Source organism: Thunnus maccoyii, chromosome 4, assembly GCF_910596095.1.
Source record: "Thunnus maccoyii chromosome 4, fThuMac1.1, whole genome shotgun sequence".
NCBI lineage: Eukaryota > Metazoa > Chordata > Actinopteri > Scombriformes > Scombridae > Thunnus > Thunnus maccoyii.
In genome coordinates this window covers 23,326,738-23,347,384 of record NC_056536.1, presented here as the reverse complement: position 1 = coordinate 23,347,384, position 20,647 = coordinate 23,326,738, and the positions used below count along the sequence as shown (strand labels likewise).

Genomic DNA, 20,647 nt, shown 5'->3' with positions numbered 1-20,647 from the left:
GAAGCTATTCTTTTCTCAGTATTTAGGAAATTAATAATTATGTCAGGACTCAAACTAGTCACACAAGGTCTTCAACCACAGCGCAAATAAGATGGTTGATTGATCTTTAGACAACATACATGTACGTCATACAACAAGAAAGGATTGTATTAACTTGTTTAAACTGTTATGACAGCTCAGTTCATTCAAGATGTGTTTTGTGGGTGTTGTGAGTAGGCCTCTCTCTTCTTTATAGTAAGAGCCATGGCACAGACAGGATGTCTTGCTCATAGACATCAAACCTTTCACAACTCCATGGTACAAGTGAATGCACTGGTTTTGTGAAGCCTGCTTAAAGATCTTGTAGTGTCAAATCACCTCAACTCTCCAAACCTTATGGTTTCCTCAATGATGGCTCATTTTTCAATGAGCGACCCCAATGTTCAAGCACCATGTCTGAAGGATTCAAGTACTTTATAAAAATAGAGTTCATTTTGAAATGGTTTCTTCCTACAAACAGCACAATTATTAGTATTCTGAAGCATCCATTAGGCAGTATCTTGTTTTTCTTTTTTTTTTTTTGGCAGTTGCAGAAAACAAATCGCTGCACTTAATTCATGCAATACACTTCATAACACATACATACAACATAACAGTTTACAACTTTCCTTGCCCCCAGTGTCATGCTCAAACAACTTTCCATGTATCTCTGGGAAAACTTACTTTTTACTAACTTAAGTCTCTGGATGCTGTAACTTACAGCATCTTAGTGCCTTATCCACCAACACTCAACACACAAACACACTCTCTTGGACCATTCATTGAAGACACACCAATATGAGGTTGGATAGGATCCTGAGTGAATAGGGACTGGACAGCTGGTATGAAGGTGGAGGAGTTGACTTCTTGCTGATTCAGAGGGGACTGGAGGATTCATCAGTGCAGATGCTAGAATGAGTTTCCACTTGGAGTCCACTGAACAGTGGGAGATTTGTTGTCACATTTCCATGAAGATGATTTTGAAGTGTCCGCTGGCCACCATCAGTATCAGGCTCCATTTGTCTGTGCCTCTGAGAAAAGTCTTCACCCTACTGCAAATGACGAAAACAACATCACTTACAGCTCACCATACTGTACATGCAAACAAACTGATCTGTGGGACTTCTTGGGTGGAGGATAGGCATTTTTTAGTATTCAAGTGCTGGTATAATTGGGTTAGGTCAAATAGTATGAATACACTCTCGTTCCTTACGTTGTGAACCCCCAACCCCCATGTTTTTGCTTGCATACTCAAATATACTAAATTTCTCTACATATTAATACAAACACACAGACAACATCAAACAACACCTCTGTTTTCTAAAAGTACCTTTGAGCACTGACCTGGAGTCAGTTTACACATCCTTTTCCCCAACTTCTACAACTTTCATTGGTGAACAACAGAGCAACTTCAGTGATAATGTTTGTTCAGCGAACCAAATGGTCAGTATCATGCACCACACAGATTTCCTGCATTACTTATAAGTTCAAGTTAACACAAAGCAGAGGCTACACTTCTCCATCACTCACTTTAATCAAGGAAGCTTAAAACCTAAACATATAAAAATTGCCATATTTTCAAAACCTTGAGTAAATATTGTGAACATATCTGTAGTCTCCTAAAGACTTTTTAGGAGATAAATTGTTAGAGGCTCCTTCCCCTTCCCTTCAAAGAGAAGATAACTGCGTATTAAGTACGTCACATGTGAGGCGATGGTAGCAAAACAAGGCATATGGCAGTTGGGAGCCTGTCTCTTGAAGCAGGTGGCTGGGATTGGTTGGGCTCTTCCAGGTCTTATTCAACAGTTATCCAGCTAACTCCATAGTCTTGCTGTGTGAAACAGGCTCCTTATACACAAAAATGTGATCTAAACTTCAATTCTCGAAAGTCACATAAAAGTCACATAGTGTATTCTGATTAGCATGAAAAATACATCAATATAAGTGAAATTACCCTTAAAATCTTAAAGATTCCACACCAATACAATGGGGGTGAATTAAAGTTTGTTTGTGGTGCTCAAAGCATTGAAAATTACATTTGAAGCAACAATCTGTTACATAAATCCACAGACCTCCCTGTAAATGGTTTTCACTGGAACTATTTTCTAGTGAATAAATAGTTTCAAAGAAAACTGTTAACTTTTTATTGTTGTTACAAGATTCACTTCCTTCATATTGGTGTGGTGGCAGACATTTCGGAGAACATAAACTCGGCATATAAAAACGTGTGTTTAGATACCACTAAGCCTTTGAGTGAACTAACCCTTTAAACTTAGAGTTCTGAAACACCAGTTTCATTTTGCCTACATTGCCCACCTTTTGAAACATCTAAGTAGGCTCAAGAGTGAGAGAGATGATGTGTCCACAGCTCACAACCATTGTCTAACTGAAAAGATCTTCAGACCTTTATAAAGTCTTGATATATACTGATGGCAAAAATAAATCAAAAACTGAAATAAAATACAAACAACAGGAACAATAAATACATTTTTTCACAAACAATTTTAGCAGTAGTCAACCAGCAGTACATCAGAACCCTGCTTGATCACCTGTTGCAGACACCTCTTCTTGACACCTCATGGAGCCAATGAGCCTCTCGATGTGTTGCTGTGGGGTGCTGACACATTTCTGGAGAAGCTCCTGACTGAGCTGCTGGCTCTTGGCAGGCAGAGGTCATGTCTCCAGCTGTTGTGTTCCAGGGCATCTCACAAGTTCTTAATGGTGTTGAGGTCAGGAGGCAATACAAGCTGTGACAGCATCTGCACACCAGCAGTCTTCAGGGCAGGTGTGACCACTGCAGCAGAGTGTGGCCTGATGAACGGTGGCGATGATTTGCTGCACAGTTCTATCACTTTTATCACTTTTCATCAAAGAACACAACCAACAGCTATACTTTTCCAGAAAATATTTATTTTCCCATCAGTACATATAGTATACAACATCACCACATTGCTTCTGAATGTCCTTCACTACTAGATGTTTAAACTGACTTTTATGTCACCTTAAACATCTAAGAATATGTTTAGAAAAATAACCTCTGACCTTTGAATCACATCTATCCAACAAAAGAAAGCCAGCATAACCTCAGAACACAAACATTAAATGTATAAGGAAGATGATCTGCATGTGATGGATGGTCATTGGAATGGATGGATTAGAAATTGTTTTAAAGGCTCAAACTAGATGAGTTTTCATACAATCCATGGCATTTGAAGTCTGTACTAGATAGTCGTAATTTTGGCTCCTGCACTCCATAGACCAATAAGATTTTTGCTTTCTAATACTCAGTCTGTGGGTTGACGTTGCCCTTCATTAGTTTCCCTACCTGTGTTTTTTGACTTTTACTTGTAGTAGTAGAAATGCAGAACTGACCAGAGATCAGGGCCGACAAATGGTTGCATTTTTGGGCCTATTTTTAGGCGGAGTAAAGGCATTTTATGAGCTGTCTTATATCAAATCACTCCTGTCATATCCAAAATTTAGGGGAGATCCAGTGGTGTCCTAACCTGTTAGGAATTGCTAGGAGATGGAAATCAGGCAGAGATTTTCTGTGAGAGGAGAGATGAACGTTTGATGATAAAATGCTTTTACTTGTACTAAAAATAGACCAAATATGCGTCACTGAGAATTTGTTGCCAGTTAGGATTGATTTCCTGCTCTGAGATGCTTGATGAATACAGCCCTAGATCACTAAGCATCAAAGAGGAACTTCACTGTTCAACAAATTTTCTGGAAAGGCAGTGCACTTCAACTGAAGCATTTATGCAATAGGCAGTTACCTTAACTTTTAATTTTTATTTTTATTTAATATTCTAGTAACTGCATATTGAAGGGATGTAGTGCTATAGAGTTCCTTTAGTTTAGCATCTACCTCGAAAGTGTGATGAATTACACCACAGGCAAAAGTGACGTTCTGTCATTCTCTGTTTGACCTGTCAGGTGTTCCAGTACATAAAATATATCAGGAAATGTGATTTTGGTATTATTGTCACAGACCTTTTTAAAAATAAATAAATGACATTGACAAATGACAAAAGACATTCAACTTTATGCCCTTAATCTTAAATATTATTCTTCAGTGCTTAGTCTAAAATTATAAAAAATAAATATCTGTCACTGGTTTGTGATAATTTCTCCAGGATCCAAGGACATTCTAAATTCTTTGAAAGATTTCATGTTTCGAGTGTTATTTTGGTGAAACTCAGAGTGACTTTTCTTTTTTTTTTCTTTTAGACTTGTTCCTACATAAATACACTTAAACTGACTGAACTATCAAACCCCATTGGCTGATAAAAAAGGCTATATCTTTTAAACTCTGAATCTGAAACTACAGCCAAGGGCAATCTACAAGTACATTTTGGTCTAAATGGTTTTAAATAAAAGGTGTCCGTACCATTGGGAAATGGTGCATACTACAAGAAGTGGCAACAATGAGGTGTCACACACATTAAATCTACCCATTACTCAAATTTATTGTTGTTTGGAGCACCCAGCATCTCATGGGCCCAGAAGGTCTCAATTTTACACACAAATACATCTGCTAAATATTTATAATTGCATCAGAAATGGCCATTAAATTGTTTTTAAAACTAAAAAGGACCCCAGACACAAAACAGAAAACCCAGTTCTTGAAAAATGCAGGATTCATTACACAATTTGTTGAGACGTTGGAGCCTTGAACAACTTTTATCAGTGTTGCCTAACTTTTGGGATCAACAACACACTAAACTTGATAGGTCCATGCACAATGTGCTGACTGGCAGGCCCACAGTCCATTTTTTCACTGAGGCCTCTATCAGGAAAATCTGTCCAAAACTTTTATCTCATTGATCCCCAACAGTTCATTGTCATTTACAAAACACAATCTGCTCCATGTTTATTGAGAAATGCAACACACTATATTCACATGAATAATTACAATGATAATGGTGCTTAAGAAATACTTTTTACTGTTTTTTACATTTATTCCTCCAAATAAAATTGGTATAGAAAAGATTACTCGGACCACATTAAAACCACAGATAACTAAAACTGATCTAATTTATTGAAGGGTGTATGACAGCCACTAATTTTGACCGGTTTATACATGAGAAAATGAAGTTCGATCCTTCTCTTTTGATCTAAACTGCAACTGAGAGTTGCTGTTGCAAAGAGCGACTTCTCCTTTCATTGTTTTCCTCCTTTGCCTTTAGTTTAAGTCTCATTGCTTGTTGACAGGATCACTGTCACACTTGAGTCTTGTTTTGCGACACACAACAAAAGCACACAATGAAACCCAACATGTTTGGACTGGTCTGGACTCACTGGAAAGGACAATGTTTACAGTCTTGACCCAGTCCTCCCACTATGTAAAATCAACTATGAACTTATGAAGTAGTGTCACCCAAAATTACATATTCCCTTTATGGTCCCTGCTACTTAGGGGACAAGTAGCAGTAGCAGTGATGGCTTTTAAAACAATCAAATTTCATAGATGCATGCATGTGGATTTTTATATGGGTGTGACGGGGTTTAGTGATGGCATGATGAAATGTATTAGACAAAATGTCAAGGAGCGCTAACTTGACATTATTAGACAAGCTCTAAGTGAAGCTGTCATTGAGAGTTTTTCTCGAACTTAAACCAATGTCAGACATTTCACCCCAACACCACTGAAGATGTCACAGAATAAGCACAAATCTAGTCTTTAAGTACAACTTGCAAATGACTTTAAAGGTTTGTTGTAAAGTCCTGTCAGGGTTCACTGAGATAACATCTACCCATACACAAACATTTGTCATCATTATGTTACATCATATAGGATGTCAATATTATTGAGACCTTAAATATTACTTTTTGATACCATTAGTCAGAAGTTTAGTAGTTTTGCTTGGCATTTACACTAAATGTGTCATTGCATTTAATTTCGCAAAATTATGTCTGTGTCTTCCTTCCAAGATTTTGCACTTTGACTGTCGAGTTTTGCTTGGATGCAGTGTGACCACATGGTGTTATATAACTGGCATGTGATCTTTGTTGATTTGTTTCAGTGATACAGCAGTAAAATGTCAGGCTGGGATAGTAACTAACTTATTTCACTTTGGTTCAGTACACAAGTATTGGCATGTGTAATGTAATGAGAATTGCCTGAGAAATAAGTTGAGAGAGTCTTAAGTCTGAGCAAAACAGGCATTTACTAACAGTGGAGTCAGCCAGTAATGTCAGTTTTAACCGCCAAAATTCAGTTTCTCTTGATCTCCATTGTAGCTCTTTGTTATTTAACCTCATCTTTAACCACATTGCTGCTGTTTCTCCATCACACGATCACAAACCTTGTATTTGCACCACTTTCAATTTTAATACTTCCTTATCTCAAGCATTTAATTGTAAAACATGAGCACCCTCTGCTGGACAAATGAATAATACAATACACTACTGACATTCCCAGTATATCACAGTTTGTGAGAGATGCCTTTTCTGTATTTTGAAATTTGTCCCCTGTGCAACTTCCCAACACTGGTGTAAAATAGTACAGATTATATAACCTCAGATATGTCTCTCTCCAGCCTCCTAGTAATGCAGTTTTATGACATGTTTTGTTGAATTATCGAGGAGTCAACACACAACTATATGACAAAAAAGGTACTACATCAATGTTGTGCCATGTTTGAAACATTTTCTTGTTTTTCTGATATTATTTGTGCTTTGGGAGTACACAAACTCACTCAATACATCACTTATCAGTGATATATGGCATAAATACATACAGTACATATTCCCTCTCAAAACCTCATGTGAATGTGTCTCTAAACACCAGCCAAGGATGTACCAACTATTCAGCCTGACTGATAATCATCAGTCTTTTAGTGCAGCAGCTTGACATACACAAAGCCTATGAGTGAGAACTACTATCATGTGGTGTTTTGTTTATTCTTTCAGTCAATTGCCCCTGAGGCCAAATTCCCTCTAAACCACAGGACACAATATGTTTTGGTACTCATGATGTCATGAAGGTACTAATCATGGCTTCCCCTTTAAGAGTGAGTCGGAGACTAACCACACTGGTCTTGCCTTTGTGCCTGTCTTTCAGCTAGCCCTCTTGTGACTTGTGTTCTGCATTTAAAGCAAAGGAAGAGAGGCACAAGAATGAACAAACTGAAAAACCTCTGTAATTTTATAAAGTTAGGAATTCTGACGTGGTTACCCAGAGACACATTTTTAAAAAGTCTTTTACAGTGACATTTAGACTTGTGTGAAACAGTAATATGGGGAAAAAAATCACTGAGTTGTTAAAGGAATAGCTTGACATTTTGGGAAATACTCTCATTCACTTTCTTGCCGGGAGTTAGATGAGAAGATCTATACCGCTGTCATATCTGTCCTTTAATTTCAATATAAGACAACTACAGCCAGCAGCCAATGAGCTTAGCACTTCAGGAAATCACTGCTATTGGCCAAGAAATAGCCTGGCACATGTATTTCCCAAAATGTCGAACTATGGCTTTAAGAACAAACAGTAGTTCAATTCAAGAGATACAGTCATATGCCTTGGAGGGTGATGTGCCTTTAGATTTTCATCCTGAGCACATGAGGTTTGAATCACGTGATGGTCTTACATTTGAAATAAAACCCTGCAGACTGTTGGCCATCTTTGGCACATGACTCGAGATACTTGAGAAGAGCTTCCCTCCTCGCCTTGGAACGAGGATATTTTATGAACATTGAACATCTATGTTCACATCTATGCAGATTGTTTTTTAGAGAGGATTTTTTCTAAATGTTACAGCCATTGGTTAACTCTTGTACCTGATTGTTTTCATCGGATGCAAAAGGTCACATACACACAAAAGTCATGTTTTATGTTAACAGCTGATTTTGGATTAATCAGGGTTGGAATTTAAACTAATCTGAAAGCATGTTAGATGTTTTAGCACATTTAATAAGCTTCATCTTGCAAATTAATAACTAACATTTGCCCTAAGTTCCAGCACTTTTTTTTTTTTACATTTAAAAGACATCTCCAGCACATTTCATCTGATCATGTAATCATATGTTCATACACTGAAGCAACTGTGTACAGAAGTAATGTGAGAGGCGTGGCAGCATTGTGGTCCTCAGTGTACCATCTGTTGAAATGCCTTAAGCAAAAGACTTTGCTCCCGCTGGTCCAGCAGAGATGCTCATTGTCCTGCAGTACAAACGAGACAACATTGTTTTACAGTATACAGTAACACTTCATTTAATTTTTAGTCACATAACTAATATGTTTATAATGATTAATTGAACTAACCTATTAAGGTTACAACATCCTTAAAACCAAAATTAATTACAGACAGTGAAATATTATACACAGTAATCCATAGTACCATTTGTAAACATATTTTGTATATTATCTTGCTTTTCCAAGGAAAATATATACAGCATGGTATGTCTGTTGCCATTACATACCACATACAGTTAGCAGGCTGTGTTCATATAATCTTTCCAGCTGTGTTTTCATTTGCTCTTTCTTGCAACACATCCCAACCATTTGATATAGAGCCAAGAAACATTAAACTGAATGCTTGATGAGCTGTTAAGATAAAGTAATTGACATCTGAGTTCAGTTATGATGTGAGCTGGGTTATGTCGTTATTCTATGACAGTTTGTTATGAAGTGCATACATATGTCGAGTGGAAGTATAGATCCATGTCTGCCACAACTTTGGTTTGTGCAAATTAAATCTGCTGAGGGCGATATTAAGTTTGGCTTTGTCATGTGAAGGTTGGCATATAAAAAGGTGATATTACAGATCAAAGAAACCTAAATGCAGTCCTTTGATTTGTTAGTACCTACACTCATTACAAGGACATTCCTATTGGTGAATTTCAGAAAACAAGTTGAAGTAGTGAGATGTTATCAGTTATTACAGTTATTATTATCATCACTGGCATCAGAGAAAAGGACCACAGGGCCATATTCTCAAAGCTTCCCAGTGGTGACGTTGTGAAGATTTTTTGAATTAAAAAGATGAAGATACCCTGTGCACAGCAGTGCCTCTCTCCTGGGTGCCAGCTGATGCAAGGCAAATTACAGAAAGTCAAAGAAATATTTCAGCGCACACCAGGACAGCAGGATACACTATTTTATTAGGGGATTACATTAAAAAAGGAGAGAACTGCACGTTTCACACATTGCTTCATCAGATTTGCTCTGTGATTTTTTTTTGAGTTATTTTGGTTTTAAGAATTTCCCTCTAGAATAAATGCCAGTACAAAAAAGGTTCTGTGTTTATTAAGTATCATAGCCCATAAGACTGCTTGTAAGGTTAACAGTTGTTTAGCGCAGGGAGGACTTCCATGGAGCTCAGGGGTCAGATGCATAAAACTCTGTGTAGATTCATGACTAAAACTGTAAACGCACAAAGAGAGAAATATGCCAATGCATTCTTTTCCTCAGATTTATAAAAGCCATGCGTATGCATAGTTCTGATTTATGAATCTCAGCCATTGAGGAACTGGGCACATGTGCATGAGCCTCATTTCGACTCCCACAATTAGCCATAAATTGATGAAGACACCCTGAACCAGCCGTTTTCGTATCAGTTTGCTGCCTGCTCCACCAGTCTATACAGCTGTCAATGAAACAAATGGGAAAGAAGAAGTGCCGTTTCACAGTGTTGCAACGGCAAAGTTCTCTAACAGCAGAATGGCTGTAATTATGCATGACTATTATGCACAGCTGTGTGGTTCTTTATACTGTCCATATCATTAATTCATCACATGGACCGTAAACCATCGTCGGCAATTATATCTCAGAAATGTAATCAATGATAAGTTTGTAGCGCTCATATCTACACCGAGTTTACAAGGTGTGACACAACTAAGGATAAAAAAAAGAATATATACAGCTAATTAAAATGCTGACTCCTGTGTAAATTAAAAGAATGATAAAATTAATCACAAAAGTTATTAATGTTATGTTTATAAAAGTGCCTTTGATCGGCATCAAATCTCTGTGTAAACGCAAAAAAAACAAAGAATAGCACAATCAGTGCAGCTGGTTATCAACATAAACAATGTCTTACTAAAAGATTTCATCTCTCAGCTTATATTTCATCTCCACCTCATCACAACACCCACAGATCGCATTGGAAAAACGTGTACACCTGGTCTAAAGAATGCATGACATTCTCACTGCACATTCTGTGTTTATAAATACCAGTTGATAAATGGCGTATACATAGTTTTTGTGCATAGACGTCGTTTAAGCATCTGGATCCAGGACTGTCTCATGCAGGGGAGAAAGTGGCCACCTGAAGTGTAAGAAAGTGGAGAAACACAGCTTGAATAACAGGAAATTAGCACAGAAAGGCTGTAACTAACAGTTAGCCAGCCAACAAAAAATCAGTAATGTGTGAATATCGGATACAGTAGAGTCCACATTAAAGTTCAGATATTTTTATATATTTTTGTCAAATTGGTCGGGTTGCTAAATATTTATTTTATGTGTGTGTGCTGAGATTTTCCTCACATGACCAATGACAAGATCTAAAAGAGCATCATACCTTGCAACCACACCTCTGCACTGAAATCTTCTTGTCTCTCTCTTTGACTTCCCTAAATTAACTCTTTTCTTAGGCTAAGCTAAGAGCAGTAAGAGTATTTAATATGAATAGTATTTGTAGGATATTGGTAAACACTGTTTCTGCTTTCCTAGCTTTAATATGTTTTTTGCTGACTATTTGTCACACATGCCTACGCACACATACACACAAAATAGTGTAATCATACACAAATAAAAGATTATTCATTTTTTACACATTAGATGCAGAAAGTTACTCACTTGCATATTGTTTGTTCCTTCCCTCCTCCCTTTATTCATTAGATGATTTACTCATTTTTTTCATTATTTCTCATTTGGTCTACCTTCCTGTCAGTGGCCAAAAGCCGAAAGTGTAGGTAGGTTAAAACTATTGGCTCTGGTTAATATCCTGGCAGACAAGTTCTGTACAGTCTGTAGTCAAGCAATAGATTTTTTGTTAAGACAAGTAAAGAAGCTGATGCAATAATCAAGGTGCGAGAGGATAAAAGCATGTAAAATGGTCTTTGTGTCTTTAAAACTTAAACTGTTGGACTAATCCATGGTGAATTTTGGTCTAAGTGCAGCCTAATTTATACACACAAGCAACTCAACACTGAAGACAAATAACATTAAATATATAACAATGTATGCTAGCATTAACAGGGTGAAATTTGGTGGTTTTCCCCTTTAAATGGATGTTCTGCATGACCTGTTGATTGGTCAAGGAGGACTTGAAAGGCGTCACCCACAGAGCTGTTGTATTCTCTTAACATGATGCATTACGTACAATTTGTACATTGGACTTTCTTCTATTTCACATGATCTGTTTCTATTTTGAATGGTATGTAGTTTTTTCATAATGGTATCATGTAGATTATTAAGTCTTTGTTGTTGTTGTCTACCAATATGTAGCAGCAGAAATCTATTTTTCTGAGGTTAATATTTTTTCCTGCTTAAAATGGTGCCCAGAGGTACTGCACCAGAAATAACAGGATTATCTGTGTGCCTCACTTAGAGTTAAACATTAGCTGGAAACATTGTTTATCATGAGCTGGTAGTTTTTGATCAGCTGTTAATTTACATTGAAAACGTCTGTGACTATTTGAAGTAGTAGGAAGTCAATGAATAATCTTCTTGGCTTTGATTTGCCTCTTGTGTATATCTGCTATACCAATGCTTATCTTCCCTGAAACACATAGTAGATCACATTTATCAATGTTTTTTAATAGGTGTGTGATCTTCCTGATAAAAATACCAATGATCAACTATTACCATTTTTCAAACCTTCGGGAGCATGTGCATGTGTGGATACTAATTATCATGACTTAACATATTGGCACTGCCTAAGTAATCCCAGAGTAAACACTCATCATTAATATCCTTCAAAATGGCACCAAAGAATAACAAAGATTCTTACAATTGTACAACAGAAAAATGCCTACAGAGTATGAAAGGATATTATGGAGGAGGTGAATGTGACTTGTCACAGAAAACTGTGCAAGAAGTTAAACAAAAAGTGTTGTTTTAAAAGTGGAGGAGACCAGGGGAACAACTGCTGCTCCCCCAAAGCACATATCTGTGCCATCACTGTGGATGTGTTGCTCTTGGCCATTATTCGATAGGGGACAGTGATGTTATATGAAACTGTTCTCTGAGTGATGGGCTAACAAGAACAGATCTTGTCAGAATGACTGTCCTCCGACTTCTACCTTCCTTATGAAGATTTTAAGACATTAAGGCATTTTAGTCATTTTAAGTCAGTCATTCATTAATGATTCATAAAGTATCTACAATAAATTACATTAATTTATAGGCAGGTTCACATAAACCTCCATTGTTATCAATAAAAGTGACATGAAAGATGCTACAAAGCTTATATGAAGCTTAATGAAGTCGATATTATAGATGAACTCCAGCATTGAAACATAGCCTAAGAGTTGTCTTAAAGGTATACTACGCAGGATTTGTTGGTTGGTGTTTGTAAACACACAGCATTCAAAGTTGACCCCTCCTCGCTGGCTCAGAGAGAGAGAGAGAGAGACAGTAGCAGTGGTTGAGCGAGCTAGAGTGAATGAAGAGAGGGAGCGGCACTGGAGAGAACAAAGCTGCGAATCAGAGAAATAAAATGTTACTTTCTGATTGTTTCACGGCGGTTACGTCCTAAAGCACAAATAAACACACCCACCCCTCCGCACACCTCTGCCCAATCCTGTGGGAAGGTACCACATTACCGGATTTTGTGTGAATGCAGAGCTTCATCCTGTCCGATGTGGCCTCTCTGCTCTGCATGTGTGTAGCTCAGCCCTGCCCTTGGTCAAGCAGACACACAGACCTGCAGCTCTTTATACATCTATAACAGAGACAGAGAGCGGAGCAGAAGAGAGAGATGGAGACAGCGATGTTACCTTGTCGCTACACTACAAGCCCTGACCTCACACCCTGTGCACTGTTATTGGCTGGGGGCTACACACCCATTAACAAAAGGTTGACGCTCAGAAATATCCCAAACACAGCAAATAATAAGAAAATACAGGCAGAGGGCAGAGTCACTGCAGATAAATACACCACCACAAACTTCTAGTGGGTCATAAGCGATGATTGAGAAGGGATTATTTTTGTTTGAGTCTATGCATTGTTGTTTTTTTTTTTAGGAAAATCCTACATGGTATACCTTTAACTTCAGCTTAGTTGTTTTTAAAACTGCACAAAAGTTAACTCTATAAATTAAGATGTAATACAGAATGAGGGTAAAGAGCTTTCAAAGATTTCTTCTATGCAAGTAATCCAGACATTTTTTGTAAATTACAGCAAGTAACAGAGAAATGTCACTAACTTATTTTCTTGTACAAAACAAAAGCAAACAAAAGAAAAAACTTGAAATGTTCATAAACTGAGATGATCCAAACTCCTCCTAATATGAAACATTGTTTCCTCAAAGAACAACACTGAGAAGCTTTGGAAACATTGGGCCTCATTCACAAATATTACTTCTTACTTTGCGCATAAATTAAGTGTGCATGCAATATTACTGTCTGATTCATGACACGTGCACACTGGCCAATTTTGTTCTTACTGTGTGTATGTTAGTGAATCAGAATCATTCTAAATTGACAGGCGTGTGCCCGCTATTGGTAATTAGCATACTACCACGCCACCATTTCTCAATATAAGGAAAGCTCTGTTGAGAGAGCTGTCACTCACTGCAAAGAAGGCAGTGATGGTAAAAATGTAAAAAAAAAAACAAAAAAAACCCCAACTTACCTCCTGGTGAAATTCAAACTATAGTTTCAGAAGTAGAAAGGCAGGTTTGGTTGCCCCATTGTGAATCCTGTATACAGTCTGCATACCTGTTGCACCAATACCATGCAGTACATCTGTAACAAAATAAAAAGCTGATAAATGTGTAGATCTGTGGAATTAATACAAATGAATCCCTACTGCTGCGACAGGTGCGCATCATGTTTCATCTCTGTCCACAACGGGCCATGACGTAGCGAAAGCAGAGTGCCCCTCCCTGTGCCACTGCTGAACTGTCAGGCTGTGAGGAACACTGAGCAGGCTGCTGGTTAACCAGCTGCATATATCACGGCCAAATCTGATGGGTGAAATTAATTGGTGTCACTTTGGGATATGGATAGTCGGATATATAAGCTATTGTCATCTGAAAGTGGGAACAGGACAATTTTAATATATTATAAGTTCATTACATTCATGATGATTTATGGATTGAAATGGCTTAGCTTTTAATTTTATAATTAATAAATTAATTGTGCAATTTCACACTTTTAAATTTTGTATATTTAGGCCCACCATTTTTTAAATAATTATGGTTCAAATATACTGTTTACATTAAATAAATATTGACTATAATGTTTTTAAGATCGTGGGATGTTTATGATCTGTGCGTATGCATGGTTTAAGGTAGTTCTAAATTTGTTCGGTGAGTAAGAACAAATTCAGGTAAGAACATATTGATGAGTCCTGGATTTGTGCTTAAACATTTATGCACATGGTTTAAGCACAGATGTGTGCATATGCACTGTTTGTGAATGAGGTCCAATGTCTTTAATCCAGTAGATTAACCTAAAAGTATTACCAGGACACAGTATTACTATGAATATATATAATGAAATATCTTAATATGTAAACAGACTGACTACAGGCACTTGGCCAAATTTACTTAGTTTTTGTGAATATATATTATAATTCTTTGAATTATTAATAAAAGTATAGGAACACACCAGTATTAATAATGTTTATTAAATTGTTTTGTGTTGCAGCATCATTACAAGCACATTATATATATATTTATATATATATATATATATATATATATACACACACACACACAGACACAGACACACACACATACTCTTGCACCATCTTAATAATTTTGCAATCATGAAATTACAATGCCTTAAGGCCCAATCTGTAATTTTGTGACTGCATCAATTACAGGTTTATTTGCATTTACTGTATGTTTGCAGAGTTTGACCTGTAGATCTAGGCTTAGTCCCTTTCCTTATAGGTGGGGGTAAAGCAGATTTGTTTTTTTAAAGCTTGAGTGCAGGACTTTTGTCTCCCCCTTCTGGCAGTGAGAGTAAAGATGGGCGCTCAGCTGTGATTGCCTAACAAAGGCAAGCAGCACGCTTCATGCACACTTCAAATGATAGGCACACAGAGAGGGCTGGTAAAAATAGATATGTTTTGACCATCCACTGGCCCAAAAACGTATTTTTTGATGGTCCACCAGGATTTATCCCAGTATGCCCAATGGCCAGTACAGTACATACTTGCCGTAACCTACTGTTGCTGATGTAAAAAGGTGGATAAGTAGTTTTGAGCGTCACACAACCCCTGCAAAATGATTTGTGTCACTATCAGAATTTGATCCATTCGGCCCTATAACCTTTGGAAAGTCTAGAAGAGCCACATGATTAACAGTCAAACGCCCCTGACATGAGATTTAAAAACTATATATACTGTGAAATACAGAGAGATTTATCTGGCGGTGATAGACTTAATCATCATTGTGTGAACTCATTTGGGAAGGGCTTGAATGTAGCAGACATTCATTTATATGTAAAATTTCTGCACTGCAGGTTTAAGGATTGCAGATTTGACCAATACTCAGCTTTGTTTTATTTGTTTTTTAACTTGTAGTTGTATATGCTTTGACATTTTGGTTTTGGTTTGGTTTATGGTTTATGGTAAAGAGATTATACATATATATATATATGTGTGTGTGTGTGTGTGTATATATGTGTATATATATATATATATATATATATATATATGTATATGTATATGTATATATTTCTTCATATTCACAAAATGTCCTGCTGTTCTTTTTTCTAACAGCTAAAGAGGACAGTAAACCAGTAGAAGCTGACAGTGACGCTGTAACTCCTCCAAAACAATCTCCAGAGGGCCCCTCCACAGGTGCTGCTCCCTCTTCCCAGCCTATTACTGAACCAGCTCCATCACAGAGCCACTCTCAAGAAAAAGCAAAGGAGTCAATCAACAGTAGTGTGTCAAAGCAAAAATCTGCAGAATCAAAACCCTCTACACCACTTACTTCAGCAAAGTCTACTCTGTCTCAAGTCACACAATCTCCAACCACCTCAACCTCCAAACATCATGAAACAGGGGCCCTTATGGTCACTAAGACCACATACGTCATACCAAAGAAGCAGTCCGGACCACAGCCACTGTCCAGCCAAGTGTCAGCCTCAGCATCATGCCAGAAGCCTCCATCAGCCCCCACACTGCTGAACGAAACCCGAAATCTTCCGGTGCCACCTGCACCCAGTGCTCCCTCCTCAAGACCCTCTCAGCCCAATAACCAGGTCAGACAGAGCATCCAGCGCTCCCTCACCAGCATCCTGGTCAAAAGGTGAGAACTGTTTTACATACATACTGTACATTACATGCTCGAATCAAAGCATCAGTCTGGGATTCTTTGATAAAACAAAGTCTTGTCATAAATACATGCTATACTCTATTGATGAATATGACATATAAATTGAAAATTTTTATTATTAATTATAATTTGAAAAGTTAGTGGTGGTGGTGGTAGAAGCCAAAATGGTGAATGGCAGTAAGCAAATGAACATGTATAAAAAAAAATGGACATTATTTGATAAGCATACAGTAATATAATTTAAACTATAGTGCTTAAGAGAAAAAAGATAGTTTTAGTTTTTAGTTTAATTTTTATTTCTGTTATGCCAAACATACAGCTCATTCCACATGGGATTACAAGACACCTCTATTTTACAAAACATGCATCTTTCGGTAATACAGATATAAAAGCATGTGGGGGAAAAAATTTCCAAATGAACAGGAGAAAACCAAAAACTATATATCTACAACTTATTCTGATAAAGGGCTTTTTTTCTCTTCTCTCAGGCTTTCTTCAAGTCACTGGCTAATTTATATGTTTCATATGTAACATCCAACTCAGTCTTTGTGTATGTATAAAGTCAGTATCTGTCTTTATCTTACTAAACAAAGTATTGCGCAGTTCCCAATGAAAAGGACAATAGAAAACAAAATTAAGCTTACACTAAAAATTCACCATTTATTTCATTACTAGATTTTTATTGCCACAGTTTGTAATTCTTTATGATTGATTACATAATTGTCAGTAATCTATATTTCAGAGGCCTTTTCATTAAGTATACATGACCCACATATTATAAATCTGTAAGCAAACTCATAGGGATTATTTGTATTCAGACAAAAACAGTTTTTTTCCCATAACATTACAGTCTCCAGTTGTAGCTGTTGCACTTTTCCAAGAATTTAAGTGTAAAAATTGTATCTCAATCTGTAAGACCAGTGATGCACAAGAAATTATTTGACTAACTGCCTTTTCATTTGTCAAGGGTATGTGATTGTGAGGATTTGGAGATGTCTGAGAGTGAAGTTGCAAAGCTTGTTGCAAGCATTGAGGTGGAGATGTTCGACATATTTCGCAACACAGACAGCAAATACATGAACAAGTACAGAACTATAATGTTCAACCTGAAAGACCCAAGAAACAAGGTTTGTTCAAAGTTGATTAAAACCTGTCTTTTGTTTTGTGGTCTCTATTCTTGCCATACAATACTACTGTCAATATTGTATTGTAAGGTTCTGTAGGAGCAACTGATAGCTACTTATTTTTTGGCAAACTGACAGTCCAGTAATGGGTTTTCTCTAGGGCTTGTTGTATCGGGTTGTACGTGGAGAGATCAGTCCCTTCAGACTGGTCAGGATGAGCCAGAAGGATATGCAGGCTACCAAGGCACCAGAGCCAAGTGCAAAAGAAAGACCAGAGGTAAAGTCCAGTAGGCATAAAACATAACCAAGGAAAAATCAGATATAAAGCTTGAATTTGTTGTCAGGCCTTGGAAGGGTCAAGCAGTGTGTGAAAAATTATAATCTTCTTTCATTGTCTGTGTTTCTAGGTTAAAGATGCAGCTGCTAAAGCACCAAGTTTGCTGCAGAAGCATGAAGCAGTGAAGGTTGATTTGCCCAGTTTAAATCCCCCTAGACCCAACAGAAGACCTGATAGCACGGTGTGTACCCATCTAGTTTGTAAAAAATTGGTGGAATTACAATTTTTTATATGATCATTATATTGTTTCATCTGCTCCATATAAACATATATCATTTTTCATGACTATGATATCTTTGTGGGTTAAGTCTTGTTTGTGTGTTTGTGTTGGTATGTGTTGCTTATTAGGAACAGAAGGGAAGTCTTCCTACTCCTGCTGTCAAGACCAGAGCATGCCAGCCAAGCAAGGGCAGTGTTGTACCGGATATTCTCGCCTGTATGCTTAAGGACACAACATCAGAACACAAAGCTCACCTCTTTGACCTGAAATGCAAGATATGCACAGGTGAATTAAAAAGATGTTTGGCAATAACTGTCTAATATTTAGTAGACTTAATTATCCAGTTACCACCCATTGTTATGTTTTGTCGCTCAAAGCAGATTCTTATTCCTTCCCAGGCCAGATACCTGGGGAAGAGGAGGAACCCACAAAGAAAAAACCAAAGGTTTCTGAACCTAGAGATAAGCATTATCCCATGTGGAGAAGGTCTGCAGGAGATGACTCCCCTCTGCGAGCACCACCTGATTCACCTGACATGGATTCTCCAACATTTCCCCTAATGGACCGTTCATCCCCCCTTACCATTGACTCTCCAGTTTTGACTATAGTTGAATCCCCTGCTTCACCCATAATGGATTCTCCAGCCTCCCCTACTTTAGAGTCTCCTGCCTCCCCTGTCATGGAGTCTCCTGCATCTCCAACTCCAGACCCTCCTAAAGCTCCAGCAACAAAGAGAGCATATACACCAGTTGTGATTCCAGCTGTCTCCACAGTAACCATCACAAGGCGTGACCCCCGTACTGCGGCAGGCAGGATCTCTGCTTCGTCCAGTGGAACCTCTGGTCCCAGTAATACAATCCATAACCAATCAGCTCCTTATGCCCCTCTTAAAGAGACGAGCTCTGCCTCACCGTCAGCACCAGCCTCTTCACTGCGACCAACAAAAACAGTACCTAAATCTATCTTAATGAAGCCATCGTCCTCAACAGATCCCAGACTCTATGGCTCATCTTCAAGGTATTTAAAGAACTATGGAATTATAAAGTGTATGAAATTAATTGTATTCTGTACTAGGAAGGATACATTTAAGTGAAATCAGCATAATGTGTGGATGGGATTGTTATTGTGCTGTTTTGGTTTGTATTTCAGAACCGTGATCTCTGAATCCCCAGCTGATGGTGAGACAGCTCAGTTCCTGGCGAAGCAAGACATTGTATGGAAAGGCTTCCTTAACATGCTCACTGTAGCCAAGTTTGTCACCAAGGGATATCTGGTTTCAGGATCTGCTGAAACTCTAAAAGCGGTATAATAATGCACAATAATAACATTTTTTTTACACACAGCTGTATCAAAAAGATCTGTCATTGTCTTGGGAGCTGAATTGACAAATATGTGACCTTTTTCTTGTGTGCAGGATCTACCTGATACCATACAAATCGGAGGACGAATCATGCCTCAAACAGTGTGGGACTATGTTGCAAAACTAAAGACCTCTATTACAAAGGCAAGCAGTATATACAGTATTTCTTTATTTGTCTTGTTCAGTGATGTTGAAAATATATCAACATTATACATCTTCTTTTGTCTTTGCTTTTTTCTTATTAGGAGTTATGTGTGATCCGGTTTCACCCTGCAACAGAAGAAGAAGAGGTGGCCTATGTCTCCCTGTTTTCCTACTTCAGCAGCAGAGGTCGTTTTGGTGTGGTCGCCAATAACAGCCGTTCCATCAAGGACATATATCTTGTCCCGCTCAGTGCAAAGGAATTAATCCCATCCATTCTACAACCTCTTGAAGGACCAGGTGTGGTACTGCTTCCAGTTCTGCTTATAATATATATTTTTTTGCATTATTTGGCTCGGGCAAATGCCTATATTAACACCTCAACAGTAACAGGCTCAACAGTAACAGATTATATTCAGGCTGCAATATTTCACCAAATTAAAAATTTTTTTTTTTTTTGTATTTTAATACAAACATTTTCAGAATGCTTTTCCTCCCACTTAAAAAAATAGACAAATGTTATTCCTCAGTAAAACACCATCTCTCACTTTCATCTCTTATCTCTATAAATAACTTGCTTCCTTCTTTAAAATGTAACATTTTTTTTTATTCAAAATATATCAAACTTTCTATTTTGTAAATTTTCTGACTAGGAATTATCATAATTTGGTTACAGGTGATTAAATCTGATGGCGACATTTTTGTAGTTTAAGCCAACAAAATCAATTGTCGTTGGCTAAGAATATTAAATGCAGTGAAATCAAGCATTGCTATAAACTGTTATTTGAATGTTGGCTCTAAGCAATATAAAACGAATCATATAATTAATTTATAAAATATATTAAAATGATTATTATTTAAATCTCTGTCAGCTCAGATTGTACAATATTTGTCATTTTATTAATGGTATTGCAGAGCTATCCCTAATTATTGATAAATCAATTGGTTGTTTCGAGTCCTAATGAAAGTCCTGCACCTCGT

At 37.4% G+C, this 20,647-nt stretch overlaps 1 protein-coding gene and 1 long non-coding RNA gene across 4 annotated transcripts in view; one reads left to right on the top strand and one right to left on the bottom strand.

The window, feature by feature from the left end:
* Positions 1-20,647, top strand: part of LOC121895086 — a 34,481-nt gene that overhangs the window by 5,231 nt on the left and 8,603 nt on the right. For all 3 annotated transcript variants that reach the window (XM_042407917.1, XM_042407915.1, XM_042407916.1), the window contains exons 8-16: positions 15,923-16,457; positions 17,452-17,611; positions 17,769-17,885; positions 18,016-18,126; positions 18,294-18,450; positions 18,564-19,182; positions 19,315-19,468; positions 19,580-19,669; positions 19,771-19,966. In XM_042407917.1, coding sequence (XP_042263851.1) covers positions 15,923-16,457; positions 17,452-17,611; positions 17,769-17,885; positions 18,016-18,126; positions 18,294-18,450; positions 18,564-19,182; positions 19,315-19,468; positions 19,580-19,669; positions 19,771-19,966 — 2,139 coding nt within the window. The remainder of the gene's footprint in view (positions 1-15,922; positions 16,458-17,451; positions 17,612-17,768; positions 17,886-18,015; positions 18,127-18,293; positions 18,451-18,563; positions 19,183-19,314; positions 19,469-19,579; positions 19,670-19,770; positions 19,967-20,647) is intronic.
* LOC121895096 lies at positions 7,082-12,844 on the bottom strand. The gene is made up of 2 exons (XR_006095672.1): positions 10,199-12,844; positions 7,082-8,185 (listed from the first exon to the last, which is right to left on the bottom strand). It is a non-coding gene; the product is annotated as an uncharacterized LOC121895096 (long non-coding RNA).